At 36.3% G+C, this 18,085-nt stretch overlaps 2 protein-coding genes across 3 annotated transcripts in view; one reads left to right on the plus strand and one right to left on the minus strand.

Annotated features, from left to right (window-relative positions):
- Nucleotides 1–5,339, plus strand: rnaset2l (ribonuclease T2, like). Its single transcript, XM_051861969.1, has 10 exons — nucleotides 1–119; nucleotides 208–301; nucleotides 549–606; nucleotides 802–869; nucleotides 1,783–1,840; nucleotides 1,929–1,996; nucleotides 3,749–3,862; nucleotides 3,949–3,997; nucleotides 4,090–4,164; nucleotides 4,558–5,339. Exons 1-10 carry the CDS (start codon nucleotides 110–112, stop codon nucleotides 4,747–4,749), a joined length of 786 nt encoding a protein of 261 aa, XP_051717929.1. The 5' UTR covers nucleotides 1–109; the 3' UTR covers nucleotides 4,750–5,339.
- The window catches only part of supt5h (SPT5 homolog, DSIF elongation factor subunit), a 23,308-nt gene continuing 10,139 nt past the window's right edge, over nucleotides 4,917–18,085 (minus strand). For both annotated transcript variants that reach the window (XM_051861967.1, XM_051861968.1), the window contains exons 19-30: nucleotides 17,058–17,204; nucleotides 16,846–16,971; nucleotides 16,677–16,761; nucleotides 16,307–16,423; nucleotides 15,713–15,815; nucleotides 14,679–14,806; nucleotides 14,494–14,599; nucleotides 14,257–14,415; nucleotides 14,009–14,177; nucleotides 10,064–10,267; nucleotides 9,691–9,786; nucleotides 4,917–5,549 (exon numbers count right to left, since the gene is read on the minus strand). In XM_051861967.1, coding sequence (XP_051717927.1) covers nucleotides 5,409–5,549; nucleotides 9,691–9,786; nucleotides 10,064–10,267; nucleotides 14,009–14,177; nucleotides 14,257–14,415; nucleotides 14,494–14,599; nucleotides 14,679–14,806; nucleotides 15,713–15,815; nucleotides 16,307–16,423; nucleotides 16,677–16,761; nucleotides 16,846–16,971; nucleotides 17,058–17,204 — 1,581 coding nt within the window. In that variant the 3' untranslated portion in view covers nucleotides 4,917–5,408. The remainder of the gene's footprint in view (nucleotides 5,550–9,690; nucleotides 9,787–10,063; nucleotides 10,268–14,008; nucleotides 14,178–14,256; nucleotides 14,416–14,493; nucleotides 14,600–14,678; nucleotides 14,807–15,712; nucleotides 15,816–16,306; nucleotides 16,424–16,676; nucleotides 16,762–16,845; nucleotides 16,972–17,057; nucleotides 17,205–18,085) is intronic.

Here is an 18,085-nt window from a genome sequence, read left to right on the forward strand (position 1 = left end):
TATCACTTCCTTTTCTCTAGATTGTGTTACGTTTCGCTTCTGCATTAGACTGGGGAAAGGAAACTGAAGCTGGCATTCTGTCACAAGATTTCAGAACTGCAAGATCAACATGAGCTATGGTAAGTATTTTCTAATATTTACAAGAGCTATATATAAACCTCAGACTCCAGTTGTTTTGAATCCTAAACTTAAACTGTATTGTTTCAGACAAACACATCCTCTGGGCCTGCACCGCTGCTCTTGTCACTGGTTGGGTCCTCACGTATGATAACGGACTCTGCTCTGGGACTGTCACGAGGCAGTAAGACACAAATATTTTTAAATTAATAAATCACCATACTTTAGTTGGCTAAACATTCCTGACTAGCAGGGAGCAGCAGTAATTTATCTATCAAATATTTAAATACTGTAAATGCACACAATGAAATAAAAATAGAATGCAAATAAACAGGAATGCAGAATGTTTAAAGAGAAATGCATTGCTGCTATGTGTCAAGTGGAACAGGGGGAAAAAAGAAAGAAAAATTGCACTGCTTTTTCATTTTCAGCTCATGCAACTGGACTTGTATGCAGCTCACTCTTCAGTGGCCTGGGAGTTTCTGTATAGTATGTCTTTATATTTTATATATTACAACGGTGCTAGAAAACTTTACACAATACTCCATTGCAATCCACCTAAAATCATGTGAAGCTTATAATTGATATTGATAATGAAAACCAATTGTGAACTCTGCCTTTCATGTTGCACATGCTGTCACTTCTACCCAAAAAGATCGTTCAAATTTTTCCATCCTCCTACAGGGTCTTAACAACAAAACCATTTGCCAAATACCTCAGACTGTTTCCAATTGGACCATCCATGGCCTGTGGTGAGAAATTCAATAGCTGTTCCCACTTCTGTTGATATGAAATCTAAAAACCCTGGTTAAAGATCAAAATACTTTACAGGAACATTCTGTATTTATTTATTTATTTATTTTTGGCAGCTGCTATTTACACTTAGTGCAAATACTGATAGATGCTATTTATACTAAGTGAAAATAGCATATTTTCTTAGTGATAGATGCTATTTACACTAAGTGCAAATAGCTGTAGATGTTATTTACACTAAGTGAAAATAGCAATATATTCTATTTACACTAAGTGACAATAGCAGCATTTTCTTAGCGACATGCTATTTACACTAGGTGAAAATAGCGATAGATTCTATTTACACCATCTAAAAGTATCAGTTTTTTGCAATAAGAGTAAATAATAATTAGATCCAATATACTTTATATTGGCAGATACCATTTGCACCTCAGTATTTTTGTACATTAACAGGATGCAATAATATCATAGAGTGTAAATTTATTTAAAATTATTAAATGGATGCTGCCTTATTGGGAGAATAAAAACCCTCCCTTCACCTTCCCTTTACCCTACCCAGTAAACACTTTTAATAATATTAAACAGTTGTTCGCAGTTTTTTTCCACTTTTAGAATATTATTTTCATTTTTATTGAAAATAAATGTGAGCTCGGCAAACGGCGGATTCGAACCCGCGACGATCGCGTTAAAAACTAGGTCTGCAAGTCTTACTTGCTACAGCTGCACCACTGAAGTCATTGAAGTCTATGAGTCTTTTTTAAACCTTGAGTGGCCCAACCAGACACTGGTGGGCGGAGCTAGCATAAATGGCGTTTTCCAACAAGGGACGCTATTTGCACTTAGTGTGAATAGACACTCAGCTTTTGGTATTATTGTTTCTAATATTACAAATGTTTTTCTAATGACTCTTAGGCCTATGCATACAGGTCACTGCTGTGACTGCTGGCCGGTATTTCATTCCCATCTTCAGGTAAAAATGTCTCAATCTTCTTTATGTTTGTTTATTTATTATTTTAAAAAGTGAAATATAAAATTTGAATGATCATGTTTATGTTCAGGAAATTGAGCCTGAACTCACTCAGCTCTGGCCATCATTTATAAAAGGAAAACACTACTTCTACTTCTGGTAAACATGACTTATGATATTTTCATATTTTATTATTTGTACATTGTTAAATATAGAGTTGTTCTACTTAAGATACTTTAAAAAGGAGCAAGCAAAGTTGAGCTGATGTCCATCACATATGCACATAGATAGATTTAGATTTAAAAGTGTTTTATTTTTCTTCTTCTCACTAACATTTAGATATTTAAATGATTTAAATTGAATTTAACGTAATGTGTTAAAATATTGCATTATTCCCTAAAAAAGTTCCTAATTGCGTTACTTTTTTATGGAAAGTAATGTGTTACGTTACTTTTGCATTACTTTTTCTCACCTGGGCTGGGTTTGCCTGAACAAACAACAAATGTTCTATTTTTGGCAAATGTTAAGGCCTTTTCACACCAAAAGTGACATGAATAAGGAAATGCAAATTCACGCCTGTACAGCAGAGGGCGCAGCTCAAACAAACCTTTCAGCTGTGCTGCCATTCTGGATTGCAGAAGAATAGGACATAGGAGAAGAAAGTTCAACACTCTTATTTCAGCAATAAAAATATCAAAATGAAGCTCAAATGTGGTTTAACTAAAGTCATTTTTGCTTTTGGTTGAACTTGATCATGAAATGTCAGCAGCAAATACACTGGTTAATAAAGTGAGATTAAATACATTTGTGTAATTTAACATATTTAATTATTGCAGGTTTGCGTAATATTCTGAGTTTGTATTTCACTTTTTACATTTAGAGGAATACTGAACCTGTTTTTGTGCAAGTGAGATGAGAGTAAATGTATGCTCAGATTAGTCTAGAACTACAATAACGATCAACTTTACACAGCGCACACACTTACTCCCGATTTCTCTCAACATGGGGACAGGAGAGATGTCAGTCAATAAATGGGAAATTTGCGTTATACTTATATGAAAAAGTAGCTCAGATATTTTGCTGTAAATTTAAAAGTAATGTGTTACTTTACTAGTTACTTGCATAAAGTAATCTGATTACATAACTCACATTACTTGTAATGCGTTACCCCCAACACTGGTTGGATTTGATGGGACCTGTTTTCCTGTTTGTTCATGTCACGTTCGGCAAAAAGCATATGTCTTAAAGCTAAATAATGACACTTTTCCACAGTAAAGGTGCTGTCACATTTACCGCTGCTTAGCAAAATTTCAGCGAATTTGAGCGAAATCCAGTCATTGAGATTTTGTGCAGATTTCGCTCATGTTCAAGTTTGTCATGCAAATTCGCCACACTGGCCAACAGAAAGCTGCTTGGTTTAATAATGACTGTTTGAGCAGTGAAATGTTGCTTCTTAAATGTATTAAATTATACATCTATATGCTATTGACAATAGGCAATGGACCTTTTCAAGACAAAATCAAAGCCCCGCCCTACTTTTTTTCCCTCTTGTTTGAGAAGTCATTTCATGCAGATATACATTTCACAACAGGGAAGAAAAGACTATTTCAACTTCTGTTTAATGCTGACTTTAAAGTTATTTTGATTAAAGATTATGAGGGCATAGGAATTTCATATATATATATATATATATATGTATATAATACTGCAATATTCCTTTAAAAAAATAAAATAAGAATTGTCATTAATTTCATAGTGACTTTAAGGCCACTTGTGAGAAAGTGTATACAAGCAAGAACAGAGTGAACAGAATTAGAGCATTTTAAACTTTGTGATTGCTGGTGTGTCTGTTAGCAGCTCAGGCATATTTCCCAAAGCTGAGAAGTGATAGTGATTGATTTGGTTTGGCAGGAGGGAGGAATGGATTAAACACGGGACGTGTGCAGGCTGCGAGGAGACCATGGGCTCACCGTTTTTTTATTTCCAAGCCGCAGTCAAACTTCGGAAACTCTTTGACATTGATAGGTGGGTGTTATCAGCACATATTGTATGATATCATCTTATCATAAGCTCATCTAGGCCTGTTTCCCACAAAATTCCATTTTTTGCAGTGTCTTGGAAAGCGTTGGAATCAAAACCTCATGTGATGTGTCGTATAAGGTATGTTTATTGGATTGGCCATGAACCATGATAAATCACATTTAATATATTACGAAATAATACTTCACTAATCTTTCCATTGTGATCTGCAGCATGAGGACATACGTGGTGCTCTGACCCCGCTGCTTGGAAACGACTATGATTTGCAATGTGTGACAGACAGCAAGGTGAGTGAAGCATGTTAAATTATATTTAATAGTATTCAGTAAAATAAACACATTGAGTTAGTTTCAATTACCAATTCAAGAAAAATATTGAGAAATACTGAGTTCATGAAAATGTTTATTTTGAATTTTTCCCAATATCGATTTTTAAAGTCAGCATGGAATGGGAGTGTGTGTATATATAATATATATATATATATATATAATCATATTTGCTGAGAATTTCACAAATATGAAAGAAAAAAATTAAATTATAATGGAAATATACTAAGATGAATTGGTAAATCTGTATCAACACCCAGCCCAAATCATATGAAAGAATAATTTATATTCATTCATATATATATATTAAAATCAATACTAAACCCAAAAGCATAATGGTCCTTTTATTTTTAGGGTCGTGAAGCGTGGATGCAGCTGAAGATCCATCTCTTCAGGAACCAAACCCTTGGATGCCACAAACAAGAACAAGAGGAAAAGTTCAATACGTTGGCGTGGTTTAACAGCCCAGCACATCCCTGTCCAATGAACACCACCATTTTTTATGTTCCAATTAACTATGAAAATCCTCATGAGCCCTGTAACTAAGAAGCTGTAGCTATAGACTTTCACTATGTTCTTATGTTTGACTATCCTTTCAGTTCTCAGACCTGATGCATTTATTTAAAGAAAAATGCTATGTAATTCCTGAAGTATTCAAACTTTGTGTATCTTTCAAATTAGTAAAAAATAAATAAATATGCAAATCACAGGGGTTAAAGTGTTTTGAAAGACCTTTAATGCACTCAGAATATACACCAACTGTCAATGACATTAAAGGTTCAGAATGGACCATGATATTGAATAAACTTCAAACTAGTGGCGCAGGGCACAGCGCTTTAACTCTGCTGGAGCTCAAATCACTCGTAAGTGAATAAAAATGGAATTCCTCTTTATGGTCGATGTTCCAAGTATTGGCAGGCAGTAAAAGGGTTTAAAATGAACGGTCAACAGCTATTAAATATTTCATGCGAACACTCAGGATGGATGGATTTAGGAACTCACAGTTCACATTTTATTTGACATGGGAATCAATTTGCCAAAAAGTACGTTTCTACACCACAGAAGAAACAGAAAATAGACTTTCCACTAAAATTTAACTAATTAAAAAAAAAAAAAAAAAAAAAAAAAAAAAAAAAGCTCACTGAAACTGACTAATCTGCAGCATCTGCATTCGAATAGCAAAATGTTTAAATGTGTGGTTTCCTTCACACTTCCAATTTCCCAAGGAAGCGGAGATTGAGAATCTTCAGTTGCTCATCCAGTTCCATTCTAACAATGCCGTCTTCACCATCAATACTGAGCAGGACTCCCGTGGCCTCCCTGTCCTCTCCCATAATCACTTTCACCTGAAGAGCACACATTCACATGTATTCATTTCAGAGAAACATTTTTCTAAATGTTACAATGAATGATTATGACACACACACACATATAATCACAAGGTTCTTAAAGGATTAGTCCACTTTCAAATAAACTTTTCCTGATAACTTACTCACCCCCATGTCATCCAAGATATTTATGTATTTCTTTCTTCAGTCGAAAAGAAATGAAGGTTTTTGAGGAAAACATTCCAGGATTATTCTCCTTATAGTGTTTCGCTAGATAAGACCCTTATTCCTCGTCTGGTATCGTTTAAAGCCCTTTGAAGCTGCACTGAGACTGTAATTTTGACCTTCAACCGTTTGGAGTCCATTGAAGTCCACTATAAGGAGAATAATCCTGGAATGTTTTCATCAAAAACCTTAATTTCTTTTCAACTGAAGAAAGAAGGACATGGACATCTTAGATGACATGGGGGTGAGTAAATTATCAGGAAATTTTAATTTAAAAGTGGACTAATCCTTTAAAGCTGCAGTCTGTAGTTTTGCCTCTTTGTCGCCATCTCTGTTTGAAACCTGCAATTGCAGTTGTTTGCGGAATTATTATCTGTACGTGCATTGTGCCTCGGCCCGGCTCCTCAGCGCGGATGAATCTAATGTTTGCTGTCAATCACTACACCGGTGTGGATACTGTACTTTGGAATCACAGATTGTAGTCTTGAAGTATGACCAACATAAGAATTATCAACAGAAAATGTCATCTGAACAAGTAACATGTCTGCCACTTTTGTTCTGACCAACTGAGAGGAAAAAAAAAAAAAAAAAAAAAAAGCATTACAGTAAATCGCGCTGCCAATGGTGGTTAAACTGTGCAAATTATTATTATTGTTACATTTTCTCAAATTGTTAATGTTAACAATGCCATCAAGATGGCGCCTGCTGGTGTGTTGGCTGCTCGTCTTTCTCTGTGTGCTCCATGTGTTTTACTGTTTGTACTGTTAGTCTTCTGTTCTCTTCCTCAATGGAGCCAGTCTCTCTGGACTTATGATCGGCTTATGATCGGCAAAGGCTACTTCATATAACAGTTGTATCTAGTCTCTCTGGCACGGATAAATGGCATATTCCTCCCTGGATTGCAAGACCACAACCGACCGAGATAATTCGATCGACTGAGAATGCCGGTAGAAGGAAGAAACACCGAAGGAAGCGCCTAGGAACTCTGGTCGGGGTGATGGCCTTGCTATTATTCTTAACAAATGTTTTAAAAGGTAGACTATTACCATCCATGAACTATCAGACCTTTAAATCCCAAGTAATGATGCTGGACTTTAAAAAAACATTACTTTGTGTAAATGTGTATTACCCACCCAAATATCACAAAGATTTTATTGAGGACTTTTCTAATTTCCTCTCTCATATTATTTCTGTCTGATTCGATTTTAATTGTTGCCCCGGAAAACCTTTAGTAGAAGAGTTTCTAGGAATGTTGGACTCATTTAATTTGACTCAGTCTGTGACATGTAGTACTCATGAACGGGGTCATTCTCTTGATCTTGTTTTATCATTAGGAGTTTCTGTTTGTGATCTTGATGTCATGGTGAACAGTTTTTCAGATCACTGTCCAGTAGTATTTAAGGTAAATCTTCCAAGCATATGTCGAGCCTCTTCTCTGCCCGCTACAGTTCCTTGCATTATTTCTCCCTCGATGACATCTGTATTCTTAAATGCTTATATTGCTGCACCATCAATCCCTTGGATTGAGTCCGCACCACCTTCTACTGATCCAGTAGAATTAAATACAACATTTAACTCTGTCTGTTCTAACATTTTAGACCTTGCTGCACCATATAAAACGAAGGAAAAAAAAAAAAAAAAAAAAAAAAAAGTCAATATGCAACTATAGACTGTGGCTGAATGAACAGACTAGAGCTCTAAGGCAGGAATGTAGAAGAGCAGAAAGAAAGTGAAACAAATATAAATTGCATATTTCACTTTTCCTCTAAATTTAAATTCCTCAATTTAAAAAGCCATAAAGCACTTTAAAGAAAGCTATTTTGCTAATATCAAACAAGGGACTCATGAACAACCATCACAAAACAAACAAACAGTTGTAGATCATCCAGGTAACCACACACAGTATTAAGAATCAATGGTTCACAAACTTGAATGGGGTCATTTTAATAAATTCAGCTATTTTTTGTCTTGTCAATTATATGTAAACATCTTTTATGTAAAATATCTTAATCAGGACAGTACCAAATAAAAAAAAACATGCATTTTGTATTATCTCTTTTATTTTGTTAAAATTTTTCACATTTTCACAGATTCTGCAAGGGGTTCACAAACTTTCAAGTGGCACTGTATATGCGGATGATACGCAGACCTACTTGCCTCTAAAACCTAATTGTGGTGATTCTTGTGCAACACTCTGTAGATGTTTGGATGAAGTTAAAGTTTGGATGGTAGATAATCTTGTTCAGTTGAACGAACGTAAAACAGAAATTATGATTTTTGGTCGTTCAGCATTGAACAAGGCGGAAAGTGACATACTAGGTCCATGGGCGTGTCATTTGCAGGACAGAGTGAAAAACCTAGGAGTCATCTTTGATTAATTGCTAAAATTTGAGTCAAATAAAAACTATAGTTCGGAATTGTTTCTTTTATCTGAGGGCAATAGCTAAGTTAAAATCAATCCTGTCAACTAGAGACTTCAAAAAAGTCATCCATGCTTTTATCTTCTCCCGGATAGATTATTGTAATGTTATTTATTCTGGAACCTGTCAGACTTACGTTGCACGTTTCCAACTTAAACAAAATGCCGCGGCTAAAATGCTTATGAAGGCTAAGAAGACGGATCATATTACTCCGCTGTTGTCTTCATTAGGCTGGTTACCAGTGTATTACAGGATCCAACTTAAGGTCTTGACGTATGTCTTTAAGGCATTACATGGAATGGCGCCAGAATATTTGGTGGAGCTCATTAAGCCATATAAATTAAATTTAATGCTGAGATCCTCAAATAAACTTTTATTAGTGATCCCAAGAGTACGTCTTAAATCTAAGGGAGACCGCGCTTTTGCTGTCACTGGTCCAAGATTATGGAATAAGCTTCCCTTCGAGGTTAGTATTTATTACTGATGAGGACTATTATTGATGATGATGTGTTTTGTTGTGTTGTTTGATTTTTTGTATTTTAATCACTGATTTTGCTTACATTGTACAGCACTTTGGAGCTACAGAGTAGCCTGGAAAGTGCTCTATAAATAAATAAATAAATAAATACATACATACAATACAATAAACAACATCAGTATTGTGTGACTATTTGTAGGCTATTTAGTGCGTATTAGCATTACCTATAGATCTAATCTCTAACATTAATTTGTCATACCATACAATTCGCAAACAAAATGATGTTTAATTACTGCAGCTGCTGTGAGAAAAGGCTATAAATCATCCGCCTCACATGCGATATAGTCTACTAGCTGGGACTCGTTCTTTACGTATACAAACATGACGCAAAGACATGTTTGAATTTCCCACGGAAACCCACCAGCACCACCCGAATTATAAAACATTATTACAAGCTTACCGTTGTAAATCAGGCTAAGATAAGGAGATAGTTTTGAACACTGGCTGGTTACGTACATGCTCAAAAATTGATTTTGGATCAGTTTTAACCAAAAAAAAAAAGTTACGGACAGCAGCTTCAAGTTGAGCGAGTGCGTTTCCAGTGAATTTGGGACATGTGGTTCAGCGGGAGGAGCGACGTGCTTAAATATAAGTGATATTCTGTGTGGCTCTGCTTCATTTCCTAAACTCTTCACTGCTCATTCCTTATATGACAATATAGCTGCAGAGACGAGGAAAAAAAGATAATGGAGACAAGCGAAAATTGGGCTGGTTGATTCATTTCACTTCCGTGTCTGAGGCGTGGATTTAATTCATGGGTGATTAAAAGGTGAATCTATGCTTAACTGGTTCTTGCAGCTGTTACTTTCATGGTTATGCTGTTCTTTAAAAAAAAAAAAACACTGTGTATTGAATAATGTTTAACATACTTTTTTGTTCATTTGTAAGCAGCACAATGAATGTATATACTGGATCATAATTATCTTGCTATCACATTTAGTAGATTGGGAAATAAGTTCCATAAGTTCAGTAGTACCTTGTTGTTTTTGGTTGGTGTAACAGGTTCCAGATGTTCACTTGAAATACTAACAACCTTGTCTGTGTCTTGCAGGAAAACCGAGCACATCCCCCCCTGTGTGAAAGAAGCAAGAGATTTTTTTCCCACAGATAAAGCGCTATATTTCAGGGTAAAGTTGTGATATCTCAATGTGTTATTAATCATAAAACTGAATTGGAAATAAAACATATCACAACATGGACACACCTAATCTATGTAAAATCAGCCCCGAGCATCTCAACAATACAGAATATGCAAAACTAAAAATCACATGCTTCTGCCTGTAGAATCTTGTTGACACTCTTAGCACATCTACTTTTTAAAACATCAAACCATTAAAAACTTCACTTACAGTGACACTGCGAATGATGCCGGTCTGATTGATGACACCTCCATCCAGAAATGTGTCTTTCACACGCACCATGATATCTGTGGTGACCCAGTCATTGGAGGCCTGGTCGATGTTAGATCCAGGGGTGTGAGGGTTGTAGCCTCCCGGAGATGGAGCTCCAGGAGTCATCGGACTGTACCCTACTGGACTGGGACTCGGACTGGCCTGAGGAGCACATGGAGCACAATTCAAGGCTAATTTTATGCAGTCGATTTATTCAAATAAAGAAGACTTGATGCTCCAAGCTATTGATGCGCTGAAATTGTGGCAACTGAAAATAGTCGGCTGAAACAACAAAAATAAGTTTCCAGTTTCAGCCGTTTTGAAATGCCTGAAATCATGGACCAAAACAGTGACTTAATTAGCTTTTGTCCAGCTTTGACTGTCAGGAGCTACGTTTCTATTACCCTTCAAATTGCGCAAATTGAAAATACAGCCAATGGAAATGTGCCAATTTTCACAAAAACTCCCAAATATCGCAAAAAATAAGGCGGTCTAACTGAGAGGAAAAATTCATTTTGCACAAATCTGTAATGGAAACCCAGCTAGTGTCTATTTTGTGCACACAACAAGGATAAACTACAGCAGGTAAACATGCACTATAGAGCTGGCTTGATAATAATGATTTCTCAATTTCAATTGATCTTAATTTTGATTAGCTAATTCTTAAATCCCAAAATTGATCTTTTAGTCTATGCTGTTTTCAGTTGAACAGGAACCCATCCAAGAATCGCAAAAAGCTTTTTGCTTTGCAAACACAACTCTCCAAGTAAAATAGTGCTGAACTTTATTACAAAAAAATGACCATGAAAATGTATAGTACTTTTTAAAGGTGCAATATGTAAAAATTGTGTCCGCTAGAGGCCTATTCAAAACAAAGGCGTAGCTTGATGACGCCAAGTTTGAGCGTGGAATCTTGGGACATGTGGTCTTCACCTCAACGGATGGTGCAAAAGAATAGGGATAGGACTCGGGAAGAAATCATGTTCATGGATGCGATTATTAACGGTATTGTAGTATAAAGCAGAGCAGGACCGAGTGTTGTTGGAGCTGAACGAGGCCGCTGAAGCGATTGCGCAACACACGCCATGAGCAGCAGAATTTTTATTATGCTGCAGTCGCCGGCGCCGCTTCTCCGGTCATGAGTATGAGGTAACGCAGCTCTGTTTATCATATTAGATACATTTGAGAGTGTTGAAAATGATGTTAGAACATTACTCTGTGCGTTCGCTCGGTGGCTGCTGTGAGACACTTGTTTGAGAGACACTGCAGATAGATCGATTTTAGAATATCATTAAATGCTGGATGGCTTGAGTTGATAAATGGCATGCAATTCATTTTAAAACGTATTGTATGATGGAGAAAATTCTGTATTACTGTTACTAAAAATAAAGCTGCATCTGATTATGCTATGTTAGCTACTTGACAAAATAGTGTTTTTCTCTGAGGCATGGTAAAGCATGATACACAAAAAAAAAAAAAAAAAAAAAAAAAAAATCAAGGAAATTAGATTTAAACAATAAGACTAAACGTGTTGAGCTATATAACAACAATTAGTTTTCTTTCTATAAATATATCAAAACAGTTGTTGCCTTGTCTATTAAAAAGTGTAATATATTAAAGCATCTTTGGTGTTTCCATGGTTTCTACAAAATAAAACCGGAAACCGAGGGTAACGCGCGTATGACGCAATTGACAGGTGACTCCTCACATGTCCCGGAGTCTTGGTTAAAATTGCAATTTTCTCACGATTTACAAATAGTTGGAACATTTGGGATATTGTAAGTACTCAAGTGAACAAAATATATAACACTGGCCTAGTGGTTTTTGGATATTTTACTGCAAAAATATTACATACTGCACCTTTAAATATAAAGAAATAAAAATGAATATATTGATTATACCATGATCATTCATGTTAGTTCATAGTACATTAAATGTCAACAGATACAACTTTAAATTTTAAAAATGCATTAGTAAATTAGTAAAATTAAAGTGCCCCATTATGGTTTTTCAAATTACTTTATGCAGTGTGTAATATAGCTGACTGTGAATATAAACTGTCTGCAAAGTTGTAAAGTTGAAAGTGCACGATAAATAATGTTATTGTCTCCCAAAAGAAATAATAATAGACTCTGAATCGTTGTCAGGAATTTCAGTCTATTTGCATAATGCCCACCTACGGTCTTCGTTGGGTGCCCGCGAAAAACGTCTACTTTGACCCGCCCTCAAACACTGTAGTTGGTTTGTGTTGTTTACATGTCGAGAATAGGCTGTTTTCTGCTCAGCAAATTCTCTTTTTAAACACTTCCAAAAAGGATGAGGATGTGAAGAGTCAGTATTTAAAATTACCACAGTGATACAACAGCAGTATAACCTTTTGAGGAATGCTTCTCAAATCTACAAGGTTCTACAAGGGATTTATTAAATGCTTATCCATTAAAGATGGGACAGTACCCACTTCATTTGGCACAACTTGCTCCTCAGAATCACAACCTGTTAGTATGATTAATTACTGATGTATATATTTTCTATCGGGTGTTCAAAATATGTCTGTGTTTTATATTGTGTAGATTTCCGGCTAACCGGCTAACTCATGTTATTACTGTGTTACTGAAATGCCTTTGCTAATCAGCTGTGGGCCACTATTACCTAAAATTGTGTCCATTAATGCAGATTGTCTGTTGTTCTTACTACTTTGAGTAATGATAAAGGAAGGAGCAAGATTTATTTTAGAAACATTAATGTTACATCAGTCCTTCACGTTAGTGCTGCTCGGCTAACGTATGCGCTGTTATTGATACATTCCCACGTGCACCGCAATAAATTAGAAATATACACATCGGTTTGTTGATGGACACACACTTGTTAATGCTGATGGTGAGGAATTAACATCTCATAATGTACAATAAACTGAGTAGCGTATCACTGAGAATCGTCCTGCTCAAGTCGTCCTTGTGATGTAGGTTCGAGTTGAATAGCTAGTTCTTCCCATGTTTCATCATCGGACTTGATATGATGAAATTGACGCCATTGTTCCTGTCTTTACAGGGTGTACAAGCGCTGAGCTTTAGGAAGCCTCCGGAGCAAAAATTCATTTTTGTTGCACTGTTTTAACCGTTTGACTATGGTTAAAACAGTGCGACAAAAATCTATTTAAGCTCCGGAGTGCCATTTGAGCTGGCATTCGGACGTAAACACGGAAGCCTGCACTGCGTTCACTAAGTCAATTGCGTATGACAACAGTTCAAATTAATATTTGTCATTTGTTAAATAAAGTCGTAATTTTTGTTTTTGCGCACAAAAAGTATTCTCGTCGCTTCATAACATTAAGGTTGAACCACTGTAGTCACATGGACTATTTTAACGATGTCTTTAATACCTTTTTGTACCTCAAAAGGTGCAATGATGTTGCTGCCAATGTGTGGTTCAGATGCCCTCGGATTTCATCAAAAATATCTTAATTTGTGTTCCGAAGATGAACGAAGGTCTTACGGGTTTTGGACGACATGAGGTTGAGTACTTAATGACAGAAATTTCATTTTTGGGTGAACTAACCCTGTTAGTGACATCTTCATTATTTAAAGTATGTTTGAATAAATCTGTCATAAACAAGTCAAAACAAGTTATTACATCCACCGTTTAAACAAACAAAATTATCATTAAAAAGTTTATATAAAAACTACCTTATGTGCAATTTAATTGTTTGTATACAACATTTATACAAATAAATTTAACTGATTATTAAAAAAAAAAAAAATAGTTTATATTCAGTTTTTGGCTTTAACTTTGAAAACTTTAATTTCAGTTTTAGTTTTATGGTAAAAAATATTTCTGTGTATTTAGTTTCTTAATCATTCAAGTGTCAGTGTCACTACTACCTTTTTTTAGCTGCCAAAACTGTACCTGGTAGGCCATTGGTGATGGAGTGGGGTGGTAACTGGCAGGCGAGTGCGTGTTTTGGTATCCCACTGGGCTTGGGGCCACTTGGTGGTAACTCTGAGGGCTGGGACTGGGCTGGTAGGACCCCTGTGGAGAGGGTGCTGCATATGGGGAGAATTGGTCTGTGTTGTACCTATGGTGCAAAAACAAACTCAGTTTAAGATGTTATTGAGCCATATCACAAGCATCTGAGCATCTGAATGAGCTCTTACATGGCAGGAGTCCCAGGAGTCTGAGGGTTGTACTGAGGGTTGACCTGTGGAGAGGGCACTTCTGGGTAGCCAGGAGTCTGAGGGTTAGGCGTACCACCATAACCTTGAGGAGATGGAGAGGGCTCGTCATCATAGGCGAACTCATATTCATCATCGGGCCTGAAAACAGATGGAAAATTAGTTGAAGCTGAGATATGTGGGACTGTTTGATTGCATTGATTGTCTCGCTCTGCTTACCGTGATGGTGTGTTTGGATTGCTGGGGTCCCACGCGCCGCTCTGACCTGGCGTCCTGCTCCCATCATGCAGAGGGGTCTGAGAGCCATAGTGAGGAGTACGGCTTCCTGTGAGCAATGAAAGACTTTAAAATAAAAAACGTGTTGCAGAACATCAAGGTATATAAAAAAATATATAGTTTCTTACCATCATGGAGGGGTGTCTGGCTACCATACATGGGGGTACGTGAGGCAGTTCCATAAATGGGAGTCTGGGAACCATACATTGGGGTTCGTAAATGGGTGGAACTCCTTCCTTGTCTTTCTTTGCCACCACTGATTCAAAGAGAGCAAAATAATTGAGATTTAAACAATAAGGATAATTAGGAGAACAAAAGTTCACAAAAGAAACTTGTTTTACCAGACAGTTGAGATATAAAACCTACACAATCATTCAAAAGTTTAGGGACAGTAAGATGTTTTTTTTTTTTAATGTTTTTTTTTTTAAGATATTAATACTTATATTTAGCAAATGTGCAAGAAATTGATTTAAAGTGACAGTAAAGGCATTTATAATGTTACAAAAGATTTATATTTCAAATAAATGCTGTTCTTCAATTCAGCTTTGTCATCACAGGAATAAATTACATTTTAAAATGTATTAAAATAAAAAATAGTTTTTTTTTTAAATTGTAATATCTCACATTACTGTATTTTTCATCAAATGAATGCAGCCTTGGTGAGCATAAGAGACATCTTTCAAAACATCTTTTTAAAAAACAAACTTTTAAATGGTAGTGTAGATTCACAGATATCAACACAGCAAAACCAACAATCAACTCAGGAATCTGAGGTGCACAATATGCAAAATTTGTTCCAGCATTAAATATCCCTGTGCTGTCAGAGCCTGTATGGTCGGTCACAGTTCACTGCACTAGCATATCGACTGACAAAGCAATCCAAAATAACATGTTAGACAAAAAAACCCCCAAAGGTTCTGCCTCATTTCACTTTAGACTGGTTTAACAACAGTTGTGGAGATGTGATGCCTTTATTTATAGTTTCTGTGTGGGAAAACGTGAGGTGTAAAAATGTGTTAAGCAGAGCTGAGAGTACTGCACATTTTTTTAAGGCTAGCTTGAAGTAGTGTCGTGGAATTAGCCAAAACATGGAATAAACAAATATAGAAGCAGCAGAGGTTTTTTTTTGCTAAAAACTGCAGACGGATAACTGATAACATACACAGTTGTAAGACGCTGGCGGTCCACAGAAATGGTCTGGCAAGTTGAGTGGAGCTCTACCCTAGCGGTTGATTCTGTGGCATCCTTCACCACGCCAATGTAACCTGTGGAATTGAGTAAAGGTGTTAAACTCGTGGCTTAAGGGAATAAAAGGCAAAGTGAATGTCTCAAAGAATTTAGACACTTAAAGGGATAGCTCCACCCTCAAGTTGTTCCAAACCTGTAAGAGTTTCTTTTTTCTATTGAACACAAAAGAAGATACTTTAAAGAATGTTGGTAACCAGACAGTTGATGGCACCCACTGACTTCAATAGTAAGAAAAAAAAAAAAAAAAATACTATGGAAGTCAATGGGTGCCATCAACTGTCAGGCTACCAACATTCTTTAAAATATCTTCTTTTGTGTTCAATAGAAAACAAACTCCTACAGGTTTGGAACAACTTGAGGGTGAGTAAATGATGACAAAATTTTCATTTTTGGGCAAACTATCCCTTTAAGCCACACTTACCATCTATACATTTCATTGCATTCTATAACAAAATACCAAACCAAAGCAAATGGAGTTTCACAAAAAGTTAGTTTCAAATAATTTAACCTTTGTACGGTCCCTGGGATATACGGACAGTCTGCCCAATCAGATCATTGTCTCGTCGTCCACGGCCCCGACCCATTCCACCACCTCCTCCTCCTCCTCCTCCTCTGTGCTGCTGACCTGGAGGGAAGACCAGAACACAACAGATAATGACCAGTTCAAAACATAAAAGGAGCTTATATCAATTAGATTAAAATGCTCAAAAGGCAACCACACAGACCAAAACTAAAAAGTTTAAGATATTGGCATTTGCAAGTGTTTAAATGCATGATAAAATCCTCTTGCAGGATTTGAACCTGCAACCTTTTGATTAAAAACCCTGATCTTCAACCACTATGTGGCGCAACCCTATTAGTTACATGAAAATGCTTACCACCTCCGCCGGGGTGCATTGGACTGCTGATGCGTGGACTCATAGGAGCAAAGCCACCCACTGTAAAATTGGTCACATCTCTGGGCTTTGGGAACAAAAGAGGACTGTTTTATGATAGGGAAGTTGAGAAAAACCATTAGATTTGTCCATAGGTGTAAAACAGACCTACCTTTGAGCCACCCGCCAGAACGAGGTGCCGTGCCTTACAGACAAACATGCCTCCATTTTCAACCAGCTTCTTGCAGTGAAGAAAAGCAAAGCCTCTGAAGATGTGTCGAATTTCACCTTCACGGCCCTGACAGATTACATAAATGAGAATATTAACTTAATTTCAGTTATAAAGTAAATGTCAAACCTTTGACCCAGGTCTCTGGTAGGTACCGAATGAGGTCCATCGATGACTTTCACAATATCCTTCACATGGATGTTGTTTTGCTCAGAGTCGAGAGCGACAGCAAAGCGGTTGTCCTTCCTTCTGTTCACTGCCTGGTGTCGTACGGTTAAAACTTTCCCGTGCATGTTCAGAACCTAAAAACAAATCATTGTGAAAGAAAATTCAGAGACAGCAGAAAAATTAGCAATGCTCAATATGGCAGCTGTAGGAAGCAAAGTCCTGCCTTTCATTTAAAAGTGTGTATTAAAAGTATTTTAATTTTTTCTTGCCTGGTAAAACCAACCTTTTTTTTATGTTTCTATCTCTATCTTATCTTTTATGTTTTAATACTTTTATTTAGCAAGGATGCATTAAACTTAATCAAAAGTAACAGTAAAAAAATTGATATTACTACAAAAGATTTCTATTTCAAATAAATGCTGTTCTTTTGAACTTTCTATTCATTAAAATAATCCTGAAAAAAAAAATGTAATGGCTGCTGACAATTTAGCATCGCCATCATAGGAATAGATTACATTTTAAAATATACTGAAATAGAAAACAGTTATTTATCCAAATCAGTGGTTCGGAGCGCGTATCAAACTGCCAAAGTCATGCGAACCATTGAAATTTCAAAACACTTCTAATGTAACGAAGCCTTGTTTACTGAAATCATGTGACTCTGGTGCTCTGAACCACTGATTCGAAACAAAAGATTTGTAAAGCTTTGAAGCTTCATGAAGCAGTGTTTTGAAATTGTTGAATAAAGTCATTATTTTGTTTTTTGTGGCGCACAAAGTATTCTCGTGGCTTTATAATATTATGGTTGAACCACTGTAGTCACATGAACTGTTTTAAATATGTTTTTAGTAGCTTTCTGGGGATTGAAAAAGCAGATTAACTTGCTGGCAATGGAGGCCTCACTGAGCCATCAGATTTTATCAAAAATATCCTAATTTGTGTTCTGAAGATGAATGAAGGTCATACAGATGTGGAACGACATGAGGGTGAGTAATTAATGATATTTTCATTTTTG

This window comes from Ctenopharyngodon idella, chromosome 15 (genome assembly GCF_019924925.1).
Source record: "Ctenopharyngodon idella isolate HZGC_01 chromosome 15, HZGC01, whole genome shotgun sequence".
Lineage (NCBI taxonomy): Eukaryota > Metazoa > Chordata > Actinopteri > Cypriniformes > Xenocyprididae > Ctenopharyngodon > Ctenopharyngodon idella.